The sequence below is a fragment of the Lontra canadensis genome, unplaced genomic scaffold (genome assembly GCF_010015895.1).
Source record: "Lontra canadensis isolate GAN:19392208 unplaced genomic scaffold, GSC_riverotter_1.0 scaffold4, whole genome shotgun sequence".
Lineage (NCBI taxonomy): Eukaryota > Metazoa > Chordata > Mammalia > Carnivora > Mustelidae > Lontra > Lontra canadensis.
In genome coordinates this window covers 52,934,473-52,954,772 of record NW_022630998.1, presented here as the reverse complement: position 1 = coordinate 52,954,772, position 20,300 = coordinate 52,934,473, and the positions used below count along the sequence as shown (strand labels likewise).

Genomic DNA, 20,300 nt, shown 5'->3' with positions numbered 1-20,300 from the left:
GGCAACCAAAAATAGAGAAGGAAGGGACGCCTTTGTGGCTTAGTCGGTTAAGCAGTTAAGGGTCTGCCTTCGGCCCATGTCATGATCCCAGGGTCCTGGGATCATGTCCAGCTCCCTGCTCAGAAGGGAGTCTGATTCTCCCTCTACCTGCCACTCCCCCTGCTTGTGCTTTCTCTCTCTCTCTCTCTGACAAATAAATAAAATCTTTAAAAAAAAATTAAAAAAAAAAAACAGGCAAAGAGAATATCAGTGTTACCACCCAAGATCTTTGCCCTAAGATCAGAAGCCATCATACATGTCAGTATTGCTAGTAACTTGTTCAATGTAGATATTTAATACCAAATGGAAATCTTTCAGTCTAACATATTATAAAGCACTTTTACAAATAGTAGTTTACTTCATTGTCTGAATAGCCTGGTCAAACACCTTTTTTAACTTTACTTTATAGATGGGGAGAATGAGGCTTTGGTACTGTCACAAATTACTATCAAAAATGGCTTATCACAACACAAATTCTCTTTGTGGAGGCTCTAGAGAAGATCTGTTTCATAGCCTTTTCTAACTTCTAGAGGCTGCCTGCATTCCTTGGCTCATGGCCACCTTTAAAGTCGGCAGTGGCCAGTTGAATTGTTTTCATGCTGTCTTACTCTGATACTGACTTTCCTGCCTCCCTCTTTTACTCATGAGAACCTTTCTGATTACACTGGGCCACCCAGATAACTCAGGATAATCTCTCCATGGTAAGGGCAGCTAATTAGCAATCTTAATTCTATCTTCATCCTTAGTTTGTCCTTACCATATCAACCTACATATTTACAGGTCCCAGGAATTAGAATGTGGACGTGTTTTAGGTCATTATGCCACCTCCCAGCAGGGTTAAGTGGCTCTCTGACTCTCAAATCAAAATCTTCGGATTTTCAAGCTCAATCAAATACTATGTGAAAACAGCCATTTCCAGTATAGCCTTTCCTTCTCTTTAGGACACATGTGATGAATTTAGAAGCCAAATGAAAAATGGACAACTTATCTGCACTCGAGAAAGTGACCCTGTGCGGGGTCCAGATGGCAAGACACATGGCAATAAGTGTGCTATGTGTAAGGACAAACTGTGAGTATTTTCAAAAATGGGCCTTTAATTGTGAATATTGAAGTATGATAATCATTTCTTATCAGTTTGAAAAATGACTTCTTTTTAAAAACATCTAATTATTAATGAGGTGCTTTTCACTTCAGCTGAAATGTTTTTTTTCCATTTTTTCTTCAAGGGAAAGGGAAGCAGCTGAAGGAAAAAAGAAAGAACAGGACAGCTTGAGAAACACAGGAGAAAAGAACAATGAAAACCAGGTAGTGTGTGTTAGATGTATTAGTACTTAAAGCTGGAAGCTTGGGGGTAAGGTTAATTCATTCAACAACTATTTATGAAATGTCTGTCCCACTCTGTCCCACTCATTCTGTATATAATGATGAACAGGAAAACATGGCCAGGTCTTGCAAAGAAATAGCATTCTATTCAGTGCCCTGAAAGCAACCCTGATGCAATTACCATCTATTTCCAGGACCAATGACAATCGTCAAGCTACTGTTATTATCAAGTGGATTTCTTCTCTGAAGTTTTATTTTTTTTGAAAAATTTATTTATTTATTTGAAAGAAAGAAAGAGCATGCGCCTGTGGGTTGGGGAGAGGGGCAGAGGAAGAGAATCTCCAGCCCACTGAGCACAGAGCCCAACATGGGGCTCTATCCATGATCCATGAAATCTCCACCTGAGCTGAAACCAAGAGTCAGATACTTAACTGACTGGGCCACTCAGGCGCCCCTCTTCTCTGAAGTTTTAAAACAAATAATCAAGCAAATAGATAGCAAAATTATAAACAAAAAAGCAAATATCCAAAACTTGAAGCTCCAGAGGGTAAATTCTTGACTTGGCGTTCCAGTGCCATCTTGTATTCAGTAAGGGCTTTAAAAATAATGTTCGGTGCTTTACAACACTAACACATAGAATATGACACAGCACAATCTCTTCTAATCCATCCATGGACTCTAATTAGAAAAGAGAAAATATGAAGTTTCCCCAGGAAAGTTTTCCTGTTAAGGAATATTAATGAGGGAACTTTTCATTTGGTCTATACTGACTTATAAAATGAACCATTAATAGTAATTTTCATTTTTTTTTAAGATTTTTTATTTATTTATTTGACAGACAGACAGATCACAAGTAGGCAGAGAGGCAGGCAGAGAGAGAGGAGGAAGCAGGCTCTCCGCCGAGGAGAGAGCCCGATGCGGGGCTCGATCCCAGAACCCTGGGATTATGACCTGAGCCGAAGGCAGAGGCTTCAACCCATTGAGCCACCCAGGCACACCAGAAATTTTCATTTTTAAAAAATATGTTGGGAATATCTGTTACTTATTTTGGTAATTGAATGGCCTTGAGGTAAGATTGTGTCATACAACTTCAATCATCTCTAATAGCTGTCTATTCTATTTATAATCTTGGGCAATATTTTTCTTTTTTTAATACCTGTTTTAGAAATTTCAAACAAAAATATATATTCATATTATTAAAATTGTCCAGACATTTTCTGTGTTTGTGTGGCAAAAAGAGACCTGTTGCTCTGAACAGAAGATTCACAACAGCTGTGTTTCAGTTTCAAAAAGGAAAGAGAAGTTTATTATTATTATAGAAACCTAATAGGAACAGAAGAAGAAAGGAATCTATGTAGATGAAAGTATTGTAGGCAGTAAATGAGAATTAGGCAAAGTTACATCAAATCAGGTACTCACAACATCTGACCTCATTAGATGGGGAAGCCCATGAGAATAGCCTGACAGGAGTCTCAGCTGGAGACCTCCCCTCAGGTGAGACTTCCAACCGACCCTCCCCGTAAGGGCCTTTTTTATAGGGTAAATAATAGGGTTTGAAATTAAACATTTTCCACCTACCTGCCGTTTACAGTGAGCTGTATTTCTATGTTACCATGTTTCTATATTTTCAAGGTACCTGGGCTATGTCTGTTTGCCTCCTCTCCCAGATTCCATTCCAGGGGGCCAGCCCAGCCTTGAGCAGGAGGGGGTGTGAGACATGATTTGTAGCGCCTGGCGCCCAGAACAGAAGGGCCATCTGGAGGCCAGATAATATATTTCAAACTACCAGGCTCACAGGATTATTCACACAACATGAGTCTCACAAATTTCTTAGCCTGCCTGTGTACATGCAGATCCAGGTGGTTGTTTATGCAGGACAAAGCATAGTAACATTTATCCATAGGGACCACGTGCCCAGGACAAGCTTCTAGTTCTAGAACAAGTGTCAGGAAGCTATAATGTACACATGAAGAATACAGTCAGTAACATCGTAGTAACTCTGTATGGTAACAGACGGTAACTAGACTTACTGGGGTGACCATTTTGCAAAGTATGCAAATGTCAAATCACTATGTTTATCTGAAACTAATATAATCAACTATACATCAATAAAAAATTAATAAGTCTTCCCAAAATCTATGCAGCAGGTGGTATTGTTCTAGAGTTTCAGTTGAGAAAAGCTCAGATAATAACTACATGCAGATAATAAGAGAAGAGCTGGAGATTGCACCCATGAAGCAAAGATGGACACACAGGCAGATGGGTGCTATCATAAACATATACGTATGTGGGATTTTGTGTAGCTGGAAATGGAAATAATTCTAGCAGCTTCCAAAAATGATCGCTGTGAGACATTTAATATTTTGATCAAGTATTCCAGAGAACTTTTTTAATACTGCAGATAAAAGTAGGTCTGGAGTTTTTCATGGATATCGGTTTAAAGAAAGAAGGATAGGAGCAACTGGCTGGCTCAGTCAGTTGAGCGTCTGACTCTTGATTTTGGCTCAGGTCACGATCTCAGGGTCATGGGATCCGGCCCCACGTCGAGCTCCCTGCTCAGCGTGGAGTCTGCTTGTCTCTCTCCCTCTGCTCCTCCCCCAACTCACACACCCTCTCTCTCTAAAATACATAGATACCATCTCTTGAAAGAAAGAGAGAAGGAAAGGAAAGAAGGGAGGGAGGAAGGAAGGGTGACTGCCAGCCATGTTACTAGCAGTATTTTTCTAAGTAATTTTCCCGTATCTTTCCTTTGGCTATTTGAGCTTTCATGTAATTTTATGACAAATTTCTGTAGATGTTCAAAAATTTCATCAGAGGCCGGATCCTGTGGATTCATTTTCACTGTCTTCTTTTTAAGGTTCTTATTTTTCATTAGATATAAAATGCAGCTTTATCTGCTTACAAGTGTTTAGGGGTTTTATTCTCTGCCACATAAAAGCACAGAAAATAACAAAGCTCATTACAGATTTCCGATCACAATTCTAGCACTGACTTTACTTAATCTCTGAGACTTATTTTCTCATCTATAACATGAGGATAATGAGTGTTTATCATCTATAAAATGGGGATAATGAGTGTTTATCCTGTGTGCTCTTAAATCCATTAGATCACACAACAAAATGCCTGGCATATAATAAAAAAATTTATTTTGTAATAAAATAAAATAAAATTGTTCTTGAGGAACAGAGCTAAATGTCTTGCCAAAGAGCACCTATCAGTTCATTCTGGGGCTTACTTATGTGTGGAGTGATGAGTACGCTGCAGGGAAACAGATTTGGGGCTCAGCCCGCTAAAAATTGCGTTAACACAGTACAGGCTGCCTGAGGTAGGAGTGAAATTCCATGAGGACAAGGTCATTGTTTGAGAGGGATGCTATGGAGAGAATTCTAACTTCCTACACAGATACTGAATAAAGAGCATCTGAAACATACTCCATCTCGAACATTTTGTTTTTTCTAGATTTTTCTTTCCCCTTTCAAGTATTATGAGCTTATGTCTCACAAATTATGTTTTAAATTTTAGAGATCAGACTATTGTGGTAGCATCTTTTTTCTGTTCTCTTGGCAGGATCAGTGCCACGAATTCCGGAGTATGGTGAGAGAGGGGAAGCTTATCTGCACCAGAGAAAATAACCCTGTTCGAGGTCCAGATGGCAAGATGCATGTCAACAAGTGTGCTATGTGTCAGAGCATTTTGTACGTGAAGAAGATTATCAATCAGTTTGATGGGTGGTTCTTATTTGCAAGGACATGGTTCTTTTTAATTTAAAACCTAAGGCCCTGGGCATTGTACACGAAAAACCTATTAGGCCTTCACTTTAGAAGAGGAGAGTGAGCTTCTAGAACACGATCACAAGATATGTTTATTTTGATGATCACAATCATACCTGGAGCATCTGGGACAGGGAGACAGCTGTTGTTTAGTGCCCAAATCCTGGCTTTCAGAGAGGAAGTACATCAGCTGAGTAATGGGCCATGTGCCATATACTTCCTCTTGTATATAAAGGAAACAATTTCTATATAATAGACTTTTCGTAAGAATTCAAGGAGATAATATTTTTCAGACATTTATAAACTTGAAAGCAATATAACCACATGAAGAAAATCAATATTGGATAGTTCAGTTCTAATTTAATATGAAAAAGAAAAGGAGAAATGAAGCAACTCTCCATGAGAGTCATATAAATACTTTACTAAGGAAAAAAATACAATGGACTTTTAGGAGCTTAGCATTCTGAATGACAGTGTAGTAACTGAATTTCTGAAAGTTCATAGCATTGCCACAAATGCACTATGAAAATTAGAACAGTTAAGACTCGTTAGTGAAAAAACAAGTATTTTAGATATTTTTTTAGATATGAGAAAATAATGTTAGATTTGCTAAAGTTTAGAACTATGGAAAATTTTTTTAAAAACAGTAAAACAAACAAAAAAACTCAGTAAGAACCCTTTTTTTATTCTGCAGCGAGCGAGAAGCTAGTGAAAGAAAAAAGAATGATGAAGAAAAATCAAGAGCCAAGCCCTCAGATGATGCAAAGGTCATTTCTTAAAAGATGCGAAGATAACTGTTTCACCTTTCATCCTCAGAATCTGACATTCTCCTCCAGTTTTTTGGATAATGGGAATGCCAATGTTTTGCTTCAAAGAAAATAGGTTTTGCTAATATTTCATTTTGGTTATAACAGTATTTTTGTCTGACTTTAAGGTTTGATATTTTTCTCAGTTTTATAAAGAATTTGCCCACGATGTGAATCAAATATTGCTCTCCTCTTTGGGAGAAATATGGATTGAAAAAATAGAGTGTAAGATTCTTTACCACCGCCACCACATGCTTTCCTCTGACACTAAATGTGAAATGAGGCTTCAGGTAGCTTGTTGACATTGATTTTTACAATTCAGGTAACATACACTAATATCAAAGCCTCCCCTTTAGCTTCTCTCCTTGATGTCTTTTTTTTGTTGTTGTTTCCTGTTTTCTGTTTCAGCGTCAACTAATCAATAGTGTGTATGCGTGATGCTGCCTTTTCTTTTTACTTTTCAAGCTTGCAGAAAAGACATCTTCATTCAGTCCTTTGCAGTGGTAATCACATTTGTGGCGTTAGATCCCTGTGATACTGTCCTTTGCTCAAGAGTACAGCTCATGTGGAATGCTGGGGTGGCTCAGTTGGTTAAGCGTCTGCCTTTGGCTCAGGTCATGATCGCAAGGTCCTAGAATCAAGTCCCACACTGGGTCCCTTGCTCAATGGGGAGCCTGCTTCTCTCTCTATCTGCTGTTCACCCTGCTTGTGTGCAGTTCTCTCTCTGATGAATGAATTTTTAAAAGTATCTTAAAAAAAAAAAAAAAGAGTGCAGCTTATGTGGAAAATGAGGGGAAGGAAGGAAGGAATCTGGGAAGAAAAAGGTGAGGGTGACATGATCTATCAGGTGTTCACCCTGCATTTCCAGGACCAGACAGAGAGTTTCAGAATGAAGTGTTTAAAGTCTGGGCATTCCTTGGCTTCCATTGCCAGGATAAGGGCAGTGAGTCTGAACTCAGAGCTAAGAAAAAACTAACTAAAATCAAGTTTTAGAAAGGGGGAAAATCCTATTCACTTCCCCTTTCTCATTTTCTAGGATGAGTGCAGTAACTTTCGGCAGTACGTGAGGAATGACCGGCTCACATGTACTCGAGAGAATGACCCTGTGCGTGGTACTGATGGAAGATTATACAAAAACAAGTGCTATATGTGCAGAACGATCATGTGAGTAGGAGGATCCTGTTACCCCTCCAGCTATTGGGGAGTTCGCATTTTTATTTTTTAATTTAAATTTTAATTTTTTGGTGTAAAGGTGTCTTTATTAAAGCATAGGGACAGGACCCCTGGGAAATGCATCTTTAGAAGTTGCCGATTAAGTAAATGTGTGCTCATGAATCCACGGCATCCTTAGAATAAGTCTTTAGATTCAATGCTCTTAGGTTAAGAACACCTGATATGGGAGACAGGAAATCCAGATGTGAATTCTAACCAGAATATTTATTAGCTGTGTCACTGGAGAAAATTTTTTTCAATTCTCAGGATTGTAGCTACAAGAAATCCTTCCAAGTCTTTGTTCCACAACTAGATCAGACTCAACATAGAAGTCTTTGTCAGAAATACAGATATTTTACCCCCCAAAATGTATTTGGCAGAAAATTCAGGGCTAAGGAATTTGTTGTTTAGAAGGGATTTCTAGGTTATTTCAATGAACAACCATATTTGGGGACTAATGGACATGATTGATACTGATGATGATGATTATGGAAACACTGTGAAACTGTGAACATAATTATAATAGTTAGTATCTTTTTTAGCTCTTTGTAGTATGTTCCTGGAGACAGGAATTACCAATAGCACCCTCTTTTTATGTTCTAGAAAAGCTAAGCTCAAGGGATTTAGGCAACTTGTCCAAGGTCATACATCTATTAAGTGATGAGTGCTCTAAACCAGTTCCCCATTATATAGTTTTCTTACATCATCCTCTGGTTGAATGTTCTGTGGTTCTATCATATTTTATTTAGGATTGCATAGCTTCCCACTGGAAGTTATAGGTGTAGTCTTTATGGCTATAACTTTAAATTACTTTTTGTCTTCTTCTGTAGTCAAAAAGAAGCTTTGGAAAGGGCAAGAATTCGGGAGAAATCATTCCACATTAGATCTACAGAGGAAAACAGCCCAACTGCCTCCAGTTCTATTCTGGTAAGAATGACTACTCCTGAAAAGCTACTAATTAAGTTAATGTCTTAAGTCTGTTGCCACTCCTCCTCTATGAGCTTCATTTCCAGAGAGAGGCCTTGGAAAGGGGAATTCATTGTAGCTCCAAACCCTTTGTATGTAGTTCCAAGGTCAGTGAGAGTTCTGGGATGACTCATCAATGCATTATTCTGTGCACTTTTAGATTATTAGCCCTATTCCGAGCCAATTTAGTACATTATTGAAATTTTAAAACGTGGGTGTGCTGTGAATGTGACTTACTGCACATATGGTTACATAAGTAGTGAGCCTCAATTCTGTAATTTCAGCAGGCCAAAAAGACTCCTCATCTAGCTTCTTCTCTATCCCTCTCCCCAAATCAACCCTCTTTCCAATAGCCTAGAGAGGTGTGCGGAGCATTTTCACACTTGTGAAATTCCACTGATCAGCGATTCACAGTGGCTAAAACTTGTTTATTCAAAATACAAGCTGATGGCCATCAGTAACATGTACCCTAGTGTAAATTAGCCTAAGAGGTTTGCTTTTTAGGGCTTTGTCAAAGTCAGGAATAGAAAGAAGGAAAGGGAATAAGAGCATATTCATGAAGTAGCATATCAAATTGGTCTCTAAAAGTGAAACTTTAGCATTTAGCCTGATGACCCAGAAAAAAAAAGAAAAAGTATTAAAGATGAATTTAATCTTATTATTTGCCCAATTTAAGTAAGATAGTAGATGAGTTACACTAGTGAAATATATACTAATTACAGATTTCTAGTAAATTAGATGCTACCCTAGGAATCCCATAAGCATGGAGAGAAACTATTCACAGAATCTCTTCTTTTTTCCCCTAGTTTTATTGAGATGTAATTGACATAACACTGTAAACTTAAGATGTACAGTGTGTTGATTTAGTGCCTTTCTAAGTTGCAAAATGATACCACCCTAGTGTTAGCGAACACCACCATGACCTCACATAATTACTATTTGTGTGCGTGTGGTGAGAACATTTAAGATTTATTCACTTACCAACTTTCAAGTATAAAATACAGTGTGATTAGCTATAATCACCATGCTGTACGTTACACCCCCAAACTTACTCATCTCATAAATGAAAGTTTGTACCCTTTGACCAATGTCTCCCATTGCCCCAGTCCCCTCCCTCCACCATTCTACACTCTGTTTCCGAGATTGCATTTTTAGATTCCACATATAACTGATACCATACAGCATTTGCCTTTCTCTGACTTATCGCAGCGTAACACCTTAAAGATTTCATCTAAGTTGTCATAAATAACAAGATTTCTTTCTTTCTCGTGGCTGAATTATATTCCAGTGCTCTCTCGGGGTGTTTGTGTGTGTGTGTGTGTGTGTGTGTAACACGTATTCTTTATCCACTTACCTACTGATGGACATTGAGATTGTTTTCATGTCTTGGCTATTGCGAATAAGAAAAAAAAAGCATTTTCCTGAAGCATAATAGTCCTATAGAAGAAGTGCGCTTATCAGAGAGTACAGCTAAATGCAGTATTGCAAAGTGACCACAGCTGTGATATTAGCACCTACATCAAGAAATGAGACACTGCCAGGGCGCCTGGGTGGCTCAGTGGGTTAAGCCTCTGCCTTCAGCTCAGGTCATGATCCCAGGGTCCTAGGATCAAGCCCTGCATCAGGCTTTCTGCTCAGCGGGGAGCCTGCTTCCCCCTCTCTCTCTGCCTGTCTCTCTGCCTACTTGTGATCTCTCTCTCTCTCAAATAAATAAATAAAATCTTTAAAAAATAAAAGAGAAATGAGACACTGCCGGACACCAGGAGCCTCACGGTTCTTCCTAATGTACAATCTGGTTTTGAGCTGAGCTTTCTCTTGGAGAAGAGAACCAAATTTATTATTCATTTTGCCATCCATTCATTCATTTTACAAATGTTTACCAAAATCCTACTATTTTCCACACATTATTCATGTGTATGAGAACAATAGTCATAAGCAAAGCAGACAGAACTCTACATTCATGGAGTTTATGTTTGAAGAATATAGTTAGTAGATAATGTGAATAAATAAAATGTAACTCCAAGGGGAAAATAAAGTAAAATAATGATATAGTAAATACTGGGATCAGGGTCATGGTGGGGGGAGTACAGTTTTAAGTAGTCTTTACAGGAATGCACTCTGAGGTGACATTTATACCACGGCCTAAATGGATTGATACCATACATGTTAAGTTAGAGAACAGCATTCCAAGGAAAGAATAGCAGAACCCCAAGGAAGGGGTCAAAGGACAGCAAGGAGTCCAGGATAGTTGAAATAGAGGGACCTCAGAGAGAGCCATAGAAGGGGAAGTCATTACAGTAATAGGAGGCCATATTATAAAGGATTTTATAGACCATATTAAATATATTGACTGTTATTCTGAATGAAGATTTTCAAAAAAAAGGACTGATGTGATCTGGTTTGCTTTTTAAAAGACTAACTCTGGGGGCACCTGGGTGGTTCAGTTGGTTAAGGGACTGCCTTCAGCTCAGGTCATGATCCTGGAGTCCTGGGATTGAGTCCCACATCAGGCTCCCTGCTCAGCAGGGAGTCTGCTTCTTCCGCTGACATCTCTCCTCTCATTCTCTCTCTCTCTCCCTCTCAAATAAATAAATAAAATCTTAAAAAAAAAAAAAGACTAACTCTGCCTGATATAATGAAAATACATTACAGGGAGGCAAGAGCAAAATCTGGACAGCTGGTTAGTCATAGCAGTAGTCAATGGAAGAGATGACACTAGTTCATGTCATGGCAGTAGTGGTAGAAGTCATGAGAGGTGGTTGGATCCTGGGTCTGCTCTGAAGGTAGAGTCAACCACAGTTGGTTCAGAGTTGATGTACTGTGTAAGAAAACAGAGAAGCAGCCTGTCATTGCTTCTTTGTAATGATTTATCCTAATGGTTTTAAATCTTGTAGTGGCAGATACCTGAAATAATACTAAGGATATATCTGGTTCATTCCTACCTTTGCCAGTGATTCATTGAAGGTGCTTGTCTGAATTCTCCCTGAATATCTATCAATATGGAACTCAACATAATCTAAAGCAGTTCATGGGATGTTTTAAATTTTATTTGAGAGAGAGAGAGAGAGATATCCTTACCCTTTTCTTACATAGTCTGTCAACTCTGAACCAATTATGGTTAAATCTTAAAACTTTCATCTTTGCCAATCATGTATTTAGTTACAACTTTCCCTCAAATCACTGCTTTAGCTGCGGTGATTTGGCAGTTTATATTTTTTTTTGGTAGTTTATATTTTTATTATCATTCAGTTTAAAACACTTCTACATCCCATTATGATTACCTTCAGTCATGAGTTACTTTTATAAGTAAGTGTGTTGGTTGATTTTTAAATACTGAGTTTCTGTGACCTATGTTGCAGTTCCTTTACTAATGTTTTAATCAGATGAGATTGAGGAAATCAAAATATTTTTCCAAGCCCAACCCTCTTGAGTGCCATTGAGTAAATATGATTTGTTTTACTCCTTCAGGATTCTGAGATGTGCAAACACTACCGAGTATTGCCCAAGATGGGTTACCTTTGCCCAAAGAATTTACAGCCTGTCTGTGGTGATGATGGCCAGACATACAACAATCCCTGCATGCTCTGTCATGAAAACCTGTAAGTATACAAGTGGCACTATCATATCTTTGAGTGTAGAGGTTCTTGACTATGGTGTTAATCCACAGGCCTGCACTCTATCAACTTGAGGTGTGTTACACCAATTTACTAATCATAGCAGTTAAAATTCAAATTTTGTGGGTGATCTTATTCAAATATAAAATAGAGAGGATTGGAGGTTATCTTTTTGATTAAGTTGCTTATATACTTTACTGAGTGGAAGAGAAGGAAAAAGTGGTGGGGGGTTACAACAATTAGAGAAAGTCTCTATGAGCCCATGTACAGTCATGGCAATGTGAACATCATCCTTGTGTTGTGTAAAAAGAAAAAAAATTGAGAATCATTACTGTGTTGAGTCTGTCCAGCCAATAATTTCTACTGGGCCCTCTGACTACCTGATAGTCACATATTTCCATCCTCTCCAAGTCTTCTTCTTGGAGCAGAAGTGGTATCATTCAGGAGAAAGCCCCCTGGAACAAATGGTGGGCTTGGTGTGGGCTCAGATTTATTACTGCCTGTGCATCTGTGGGCATATTATCTCATCATTCTCAGATTCACTTTTTCCACTGCAGAAATGCAGATCACTATGGAAGTGCACACTTCCAGTGCAAAAGTTCTCTGAGCCAGCTGGCTTCACTGGGTTTTTAAGAAGAATTGCCATTTTTATTTAAAATTAAATATGAGGGATTTGTTTTAATACTGTCATTATGGATTTTAGCTTTTTACTTCTCTGCTCAAATACTATCTTACCTCACCTCCAGTCACATGCCTCATGTTTGACTAGCTGTCTGTGAAAGCGCAACGACAAATCTTAACTCTTCCATCCCACCCCAAGCCCACCCCAGATTTACACTGTAGTCCATGTATGTTCTTGCCTTCTGGGGACACCATAGGCAAAGCTCAGAATGTGAGGATTGGACACTCTACAGTTTATACACTTAGAATCATATATGAATGTGAGTTCTTTATGTGTTCTGACATCTGTAGGTAAGACATTCACTCTCTCACTGAATCATCACTACATGCGGTGAGTGCTATTATCTTCACCGTACACAGGGTGAATCTGAGGTTCAGAGAGTCCAGGTAATTTGTTTAAAGTCACAAAGCTAGGAAGTAGATCAGACAGGATTTTCACCTTGTTGGTTTGGATCTAAATACAGTTCTCTTTTTACTACACTACTTTTATATCCAAGGCAGTAATTCTTTAAACATTTGGGGTTCAAAAGTTCCTTTGATGACATGGAGAAAGTTACCTCTTTCTGGACAAGAAAAGAAAATGAAGCAACATTAACAATTTGTATGCATAGTATTTGTGGGTGCATACATCTCTTGAAATCCAGAAGCACCTGGGTGGCTCAGTCTGTTAAGGGTCTGCCTTTGGCTCAGGTCATGATCCCAGGGACCTGGAATCGAGCCCCCACGCTGGGCTGTCTGCTAAACAGGAGCCTGCTTCTCCCTCTCCCTGCCGCTCCCCCTGCTTATACTACCTGTCAAATAAATAAAGAATTTTTTTTAAAAAAATCCATTCATGGATATTACAGATTTTTAGGAATTAAGAAATCTCCATTTAAGAAATGAATGCAACCAGGGAGCCTGCTTCTCCCTCGGCCACTCTGTCTGCCTGTGCTCACTCTCTCTCTCTCTGACAAATAAATAAATAAAATCTTAAAAAAAAAAGAAATGAATGCAACCATTCAGGAATTTGTTACAATATATACCTTATCTTCAGCCCATAAATTCTTCAACTTCCCTTTATTGTAAATGTCAGGGCCTAAATTACCCTCCCAGTGTTCTTTAAGCATTCCATTAACTGTACAAACCCATAACAAGTGATACTCTAGTCAAGGGAACTTTAGAGTCAGAAACTTTGATGTTAAAAATATTAATAAGGCATGCCTCAGGATGGATTGTTTAGCAAAGGTACTGGTAATATATATTATAGAGAGAAGATCCAGGCTATCCCAGGCAAGAGGAAATGGTATTGGTTTCTGTAGTCTTAGAGGGAAGCCATTTCAACTTGAGCAATGTCCAAGGACAAGTCAAACTGCCTTGATAGATAGTGAGTTTCCCATCACCAGAGGCAAACAAGCAGATGTTTGATATGCAATATTTCTGAAAAGAGAGGCATTAAAATTCATACCTTTTAAGATTTTTTTCCAGCTATTAAATGCAAACTGTATGATTATGTATTTTGTTTTATAAAATCTATATTCTATATATATTTTATATATTTTTATCTTATATACATATTGTATTTTGTAATCACACATTATAGGTATTCAGTAAAATGAGGCTTCTCTGTGGGATCCAGTTTTCCCATCTGTAAAATAATGGCTTTTGGAATAGATGGTCTCCAAGTGTATTTCTAACATTGAACAATTTCATGAGTATATAGGTGAATGAAAGGTGATGGAATGAATCCAGGCCTGGGGAATGAATCTGCAGCTAAATCCTGGTGATACCGGGAGGTAGTTGAATTCTGATCCTGGGTTCTACCTGTAATTTCAGTTCTGGTTTGATGCCGGGATGTCATCCACATTGATCCTTGTTTGTTTTCTTTTCTTACCCTGTCAGTTTCTCCATCTTTTTAATTTCCTCTGCTCTGTTTTAGAATACGCCAAACTAATACACACATACGCAGTGAAGGGAAGTGTGAAGAGAACAGCATCCCAGAAACAACCCCTCTCGACTTGCCAGCATCCGTAAGTACACTGCGTTCGCAATTACTGGGCCAGAGCCAATTGGTTCTGCTTTGTGTCTGCCACTGACCGATGGACATTTCTCTGCCAAGGGCAGTGATCCTAGGTTATATAATCCCAGAACTGGTCACATCTTCATTGTGAAGATAAGTAAGCAATCACTAAAATATGCAGGGATAGTAATAATAGTTCGTATTTTAAGTGTTTACTATTAACTGGGATCATTAATAGATTATTTGTGAGCAATGTCCCTCACATAACACTTTTACAAAGTAGGCTTTATTTCCTGTGATTTACTATAAAGAGAGAAGAAAAGATTAGGAGAGGTCACACAGTGATGGAACTGAATTTCAGCCATTTCTGGGTAACCCCCATGTTCTTGCACTTCACATTGTTTCCCACTTCACATTCAACTGTTTCCCAACATGAAAAGCTGGCCTTGTCATTTAAATCCCTGCAACAGTTTTTTTATTATTATGCTCAGTTAGCCAACATGTAATACATCATTAGTTTTTGATGTAGTGTTCAGGGATTCATTAGTTGTGTGTACCACCCACTGCCCAACACCACACGTGCTCTCCTTAATACCCATCACCCAGTTACTCCACCCTCCAATGCCCCTCCCTTCTGTAACTCTCAGTTTGGTTCCCAGCTTCCAAAGTCATGGTAATATCCTCAAATGCAGTCACCAGGGAGAATAGCAAACTCGATAATGTCTGTCAGAACATCCTTGCAGCCTGCAAAATTGACAGACTTTGTAGAGTTTGCCATTTCCCATTTCCACAGACAAGATGGTATGTAACTTGGGGGGAAATGTAGGAATTTTGTTGTAGGAAATTTAGGAATGTTTGTTACTAGGTAAATATGGGTTTAAATTCTGTTTTTTTATAAAAGTTCCTCATATATGAGACCTTTGGCAAGTCAAAGATCTAAACCAAAGATCTCACCAGGTTATTGAAAATACTCAATAAATACTGACTTTTAAGCATTTGGCACAGTGTCTACAAACCAATGGCATTGATTATTATTATCACTGTTATTATTATGCCAAAGAGACCAAAGTATGAACTTAGACAAAGAGAAGAGTCTGTAGTGTAAACTTAGAGAAAGAGATCCTGGCACAGTGCTTATGTATGTTTAATAATTACAATGGATTATATAGTTTAATAACTTATATTTGATGTTAAAAATATACTTACATTCAATAAAAATGAAATAGTATAATAAATTACATTGATGAAATAAAAATTTATTATTATTCACAACTAGTTTCACTTCCCCTGACACCAAAAGCTCTGGCAATAATGGAATTGGAGACTATTTGGCGAGATTTGGGGCTCCTGAGGAACAGTAGATGAGACCACATTCATAAGAACTACTCAGGGGCGCCTGGGTGGCTCAGTGGGTTAAAGCCTCTGCCTTCAGCTCAGGTCATGATCCCAGGGTCTTGGGATCAAGCCCCACATCGGGCTCTCTGCTCAGCAGGGAGCCTGCTTCCCTTACTCTTTATCTGCCTGCCTCTCTGCCTACTTGTGATCTCTGTCTGTCAAATAAATAAATAAAATCTTAAAAAAAAAAAAGAACTACTCAGTGAATCTTGATATAGGACACTGGAAAAACAAGAGATAGAAACTCAGTGGTTTGGGTTTTCCGTTAGCAGTTGGAAGGTTGAGTAGAGTAGGTGGAGTATTGGGGTGAAGCCAGAATACCTTCATCTTTCCTCCTGTGGGCCTGACAGGCATTGGTGTATTTGAGGTCTTTACACATCCATAAAGAGATGGTATCATCTTTTGTTCTAGTCCCCACATTGTGTTTGCTGTCTTATTACATATAAATTCTTAGTGGTTTGCTCCTTATTTTATTAACAGAATATAGTATCCTTCCCACCTCACAAATATACCTGATTACATGTAACTCAGGACAGTAGGTAAAAATAATCTTTATGTGAATCTTAAAGATCACTTTAGACCACATCTTGCTGTACTCTCATGTAGACAACTTGACAAAAAACTACTTTATGAGAAATTTGCCATAGGATTACTAATAAGGTGTATTTATTCAAATATGGAAGAATCTTGACAGGGCTAAGCGTAAAAGGTTTTGTAAGAGAGTTTCTTTTCCTTTTTCAGTGTTTTCTTTCCACTTGAATTACACAACACATTATTAATGACAGGACTTATTTATGGTGTTAGATGATGGAATAAATCATTAGAACAAAAGGCTCCTGAATATGGGTTCAGTTCCCTCTGTATGATTCAAGGGTGTGATCTTGGATACACTAAGGTGCTACAAGTGGGTCATGGCCCAGTGTTGCTCTGACAGCTATGACGCATGCATGTCCTAGAGATTGAAAGTGATTGCCTGAACTATATAGAAAGATTCTCTGAGAGAGTCTGGAACCTGAAAAATGAATGAAAGGCCAGACAGTCACAGCTCTCCTAGAAAAAGAGACTGAAGATTCTAGAATGCGTACTCATGCTTAGTATCTAAGAAGTATTTTCTACTATACAAGAACTCCCAAGATTTACGTAACTCAGAGTTTTATGTGCTCTTTCTTGTGCACATCCTCACAGTAGGCCTGTGATTAGGCAGGGATTATTATCTTTCCCATTTTATCGTAAATCAGCCTGGGGGAGATACTGCAATTATCAGAGTTATTCAACATTCTGTGTTGCATCTAGTATAGATCTTCTGGCTTCATGGCTTCCGCTCTGCCACCTTCCCTTAGTTGTCAGGAAATTCTGAAAACCAGGGGCTCTAGAAAAGGGATTATATATCTCAATTAAATAAAAATTAGCTACCGTGAAAGGACATTTCTCTGTTAAGGAAAATACCAATACTATTTTGTGAGATGAATAAATGACTATTCTCAGTTCCATGGTAAAGCTTTTCAAGATATCACAAGACCATAGATTGCCAACCTCAAACCAAAGGAAATCTCCTGGGGTGGATGTGAGAACTATAATGGAGGTCTGGGTTTGGAATGATAGTGCTACTGGCTGACACTGCATGGTTATATGGGAAAAAAAACTTCCTGAGTCCCTTGCTTTCTTTTGAAAAAATGTTTAGGTGTTGATCTGATATTTTAAATGTCCATTTCAAGAGCATATGAATATTGGATGAGTCAGGCAAGGAAGTTAGCTGATGAAATTCTTATGGCCTTTAACAGCTTATAATAGTAAAGCATTAGTGTTCGAGGAATTGGATTTAAGTTCTGACCCAGTGTGAGACCTTGGCAAGTCACTAACCTTCTCTGGAGTTCTGTTCCCTCCTCTGTGAAATGATGTTACTGACACCTACCTCTTTTCATTGCCAGGGTCTGGTCACACATGATCACACATACTGAGGGTCACGGATGACCAAGGGCAGAGTTAGTATTTATATCTACTGCTGCAGGTAGTGTGTACTAGGTGCTTGGTACTCATTGAACCAATTGAATAAAATGTGAAAGTGATCATAAATGGTGAGTTCTTGGCAGACTGCAAGGCTGTATGGGTTTTTTTGTCTTACAGTACACCTTAAATGTATAACCCACATTTCTATAATATCTCTTAGTTTCTAGCACCTAACCTATTCATCTTCTCTTCCAGGACAAATGATGGAAGAATTGGTGAAAGCCATGAGGGAAAATATATGCCCCAATTCTGAATCACCTAACCCTCACCATCTGTACAGAGAAAGAATTCTTCAGAGCTTATCTTATTTACTACAGAAAACCATACAGAGCTATTGGGGGAATGGACTCACTGACCTTCAGTCTTTCCCATCTCTTTCCTCCTAGATTCTGTGATCTGAGGGCACAGAGACACCTCCATCTGTCTGTGTTTAAAAACTTCCTGATCACAATGCTGTCTGTTCAAATACTTGTTCAATAAAAGTAAACCCAGCAGAACACCCTTTCCTGGGATTCCTCATCACTGCCTGGATAATAGGAACATCTTGTTTGTTTGTGTGTGTGTGTGTGTGTGTGTGTTTTTACAGAAGCTGAAACTCTACCGCTTGGCTTGTTAAGCTATTGGTGGACACAGAATGCTCACTTTTTTTCAGATTCAAATTGCTGTCGTAGTTGGGAAGACATGTCTAGAAGAGAGGTAGGGAGCTATGAGGTCCCTAGCTTTCAAGAGCTGTATAAGACCAAACCAGCTATGAATAACCTTGGTACCTGTCACCTTACCAGCTCTTCTCCTTTCCTTCTGTACTTCCACAGAGCGTAACTACCACTGTTACCCAGATAGCATCCAAAGTCACAAACCAGTAGTTTCTCATATTCAGTCATGTTGCCTCTCGACTGTTTCCTCTCAGGGCCTTGGACCCATGGTCTGGGGCAAGACTAAGGAAATGAGAACTACTGGAGTGTCACATGTCTCTAGAACAGCACTGTCCATTAGAAATAGAATTCAAATCACATGTATTATCCAATTTTTCTAGTAGATACAAAAGAAATGGGTAAAATTGACTTTAATGATATATTTATGTAGCCTAATATGTCAAAACTATCATCATTTCAAAATATAACCAATATAAACTTTCATTTTAACCAGGTCTTTGATATTAGTATATGTATTTTGTATTTCCAGCATATCTGTTTGGACCAACCGCATTTCAAATGCTTAATAGCTACATATAACTAGAGGCCACTAAACCAGACAGTGAGCTCATGCACCTGAGAAATCAACCAGGGAATGCAGGCAGTAGGTGAGAGTGAGATGGAACAGCTTATAAGCTCCTGCCTCAGTGCTGAAACTTTGTCATGCTCCCCGTCATGATACTGGTGTCCTGTGACCGTACCGTATCTAGTTAATGTTGTTCTCTTACAGATACTGGGCTGGACCTGAATACATCCTAGAGGGAGAAAGCTATGCAGAATCCATCATGGTTGAACTTGTTCTCAGCTATAAAGGAACTGTGCACAGAATGGCAGGTCTACTTGGATTTGGGAGTTAATCTTGTATTTTTCACCTCTGCCCTTTTCTTTTAGATAAGTAGTCCCTAGGGCAATTATAGTAGGATTTTGTGATCTTTGTCCTTTGTAACTGTGTGAGAAATCAATTCCACGCTAGTTTTTTTTTTTTCTGTGTTGTCATTAAGAAAACAGAAAAAAGAAGAAGGCTTTAAAAAAAAAAAGTGAGAAAATTATGTTGCTCTTTTCTTTGGCAATTCCAGGATGTAAGGGAAGGATTTAGGGAGTCTGTAACATGGAATTATGGCTCTCCTTCCTGTGTAGTTTAGGAAATCCAGAAACTCTGAATGACTAGGGTGTCCATGGCTAAGACATGTAATTCTTTGAGAAGTAGTTGAATTTTGTTATGTCATTTTGAACATTTTATTGAGCTATAAACAATAAACCCTTTACCTTCTTTCATTAGTACTTTTTATGATGACTATGATTATTAGGTAATGTGCACAGAAGACTATTATCACACGCTTAAGACTTAACCAGTCCTTTAAGGAATATGTGGTCCATATATTCAATGGAATATTACTCAGCCATCAGAAACAATGAATACCCAACATTTGCATCAACATGGATGGGACTGGAGGAGATTATGCTGAGTGAAATAAGTCAAACAGAGAAAGTCAATTATCATATAGTTTCACTTATTTGTGGAACGTAAGAAATAGCATGGAGGACACTAGGAGAAAGACGGGAAAATTGAAGGGGGAGGGAATCAGAGGGGGAGATGAACCATGAGAGACTATGGACTTTGAGAAACAAACTGAGGGTTTTAGAGGGGAGGGGGGTGGGAGGTTGGGTGAGCCCAGTGATGGGTATTAAGGAGGGTATGTATTGAATGGAGCACTGGGTGTTATACACAAGGAATCATAGAACACTACATCAAAAACTAATGATGTACTGTATGGTGACTAACATAACATAATAATTTT

The 20,300-nt window shown here is 38.5% G+C and overlaps 1 protein-coding gene across 1 annotated transcript in view; it reads left to right on the top strand.

Moving 5' to 3' along the window:
* SPINK5 (serine peptidase inhibitor Kazal type 5) overlaps positions 1–18,039 on the top strand; it is a 75,900-nt gene extending 57,861 nt beyond the window's left edge. The window contains exons 25-33 of the mRNA XM_032850599.1: positions 981–1,108; positions 1,266–1,344; positions 4,930–5,057; positions 5,827–5,899; positions 6,975–7,102; positions 7,981–8,077; positions 11,585–11,715; positions 14,327–14,417; positions 18,005–18,039. Coding sequence (XP_032706490.1) covers positions 981–1,108; positions 1,266–1,344; positions 4,930–5,057; positions 5,827–5,899; positions 6,975–7,102; positions 7,981–8,077; positions 11,585–11,715; positions 14,327–14,417; positions 18,005–18,013 — 864 coding nt within the window. The 3' untranslated portion in view covers positions 18,014–18,039. The remainder of the gene's footprint in view (positions 1–980; positions 1,109–1,265; positions 1,345–4,929; positions 5,058–5,826; positions 5,900–6,974; positions 7,103–7,980; positions 8,078–11,584; positions 11,716–14,326; positions 14,418–18,004) is intronic.
* The last annotated feature ends 2,261 nt before the right edge of the window (positions 18,040–20,300 follow it).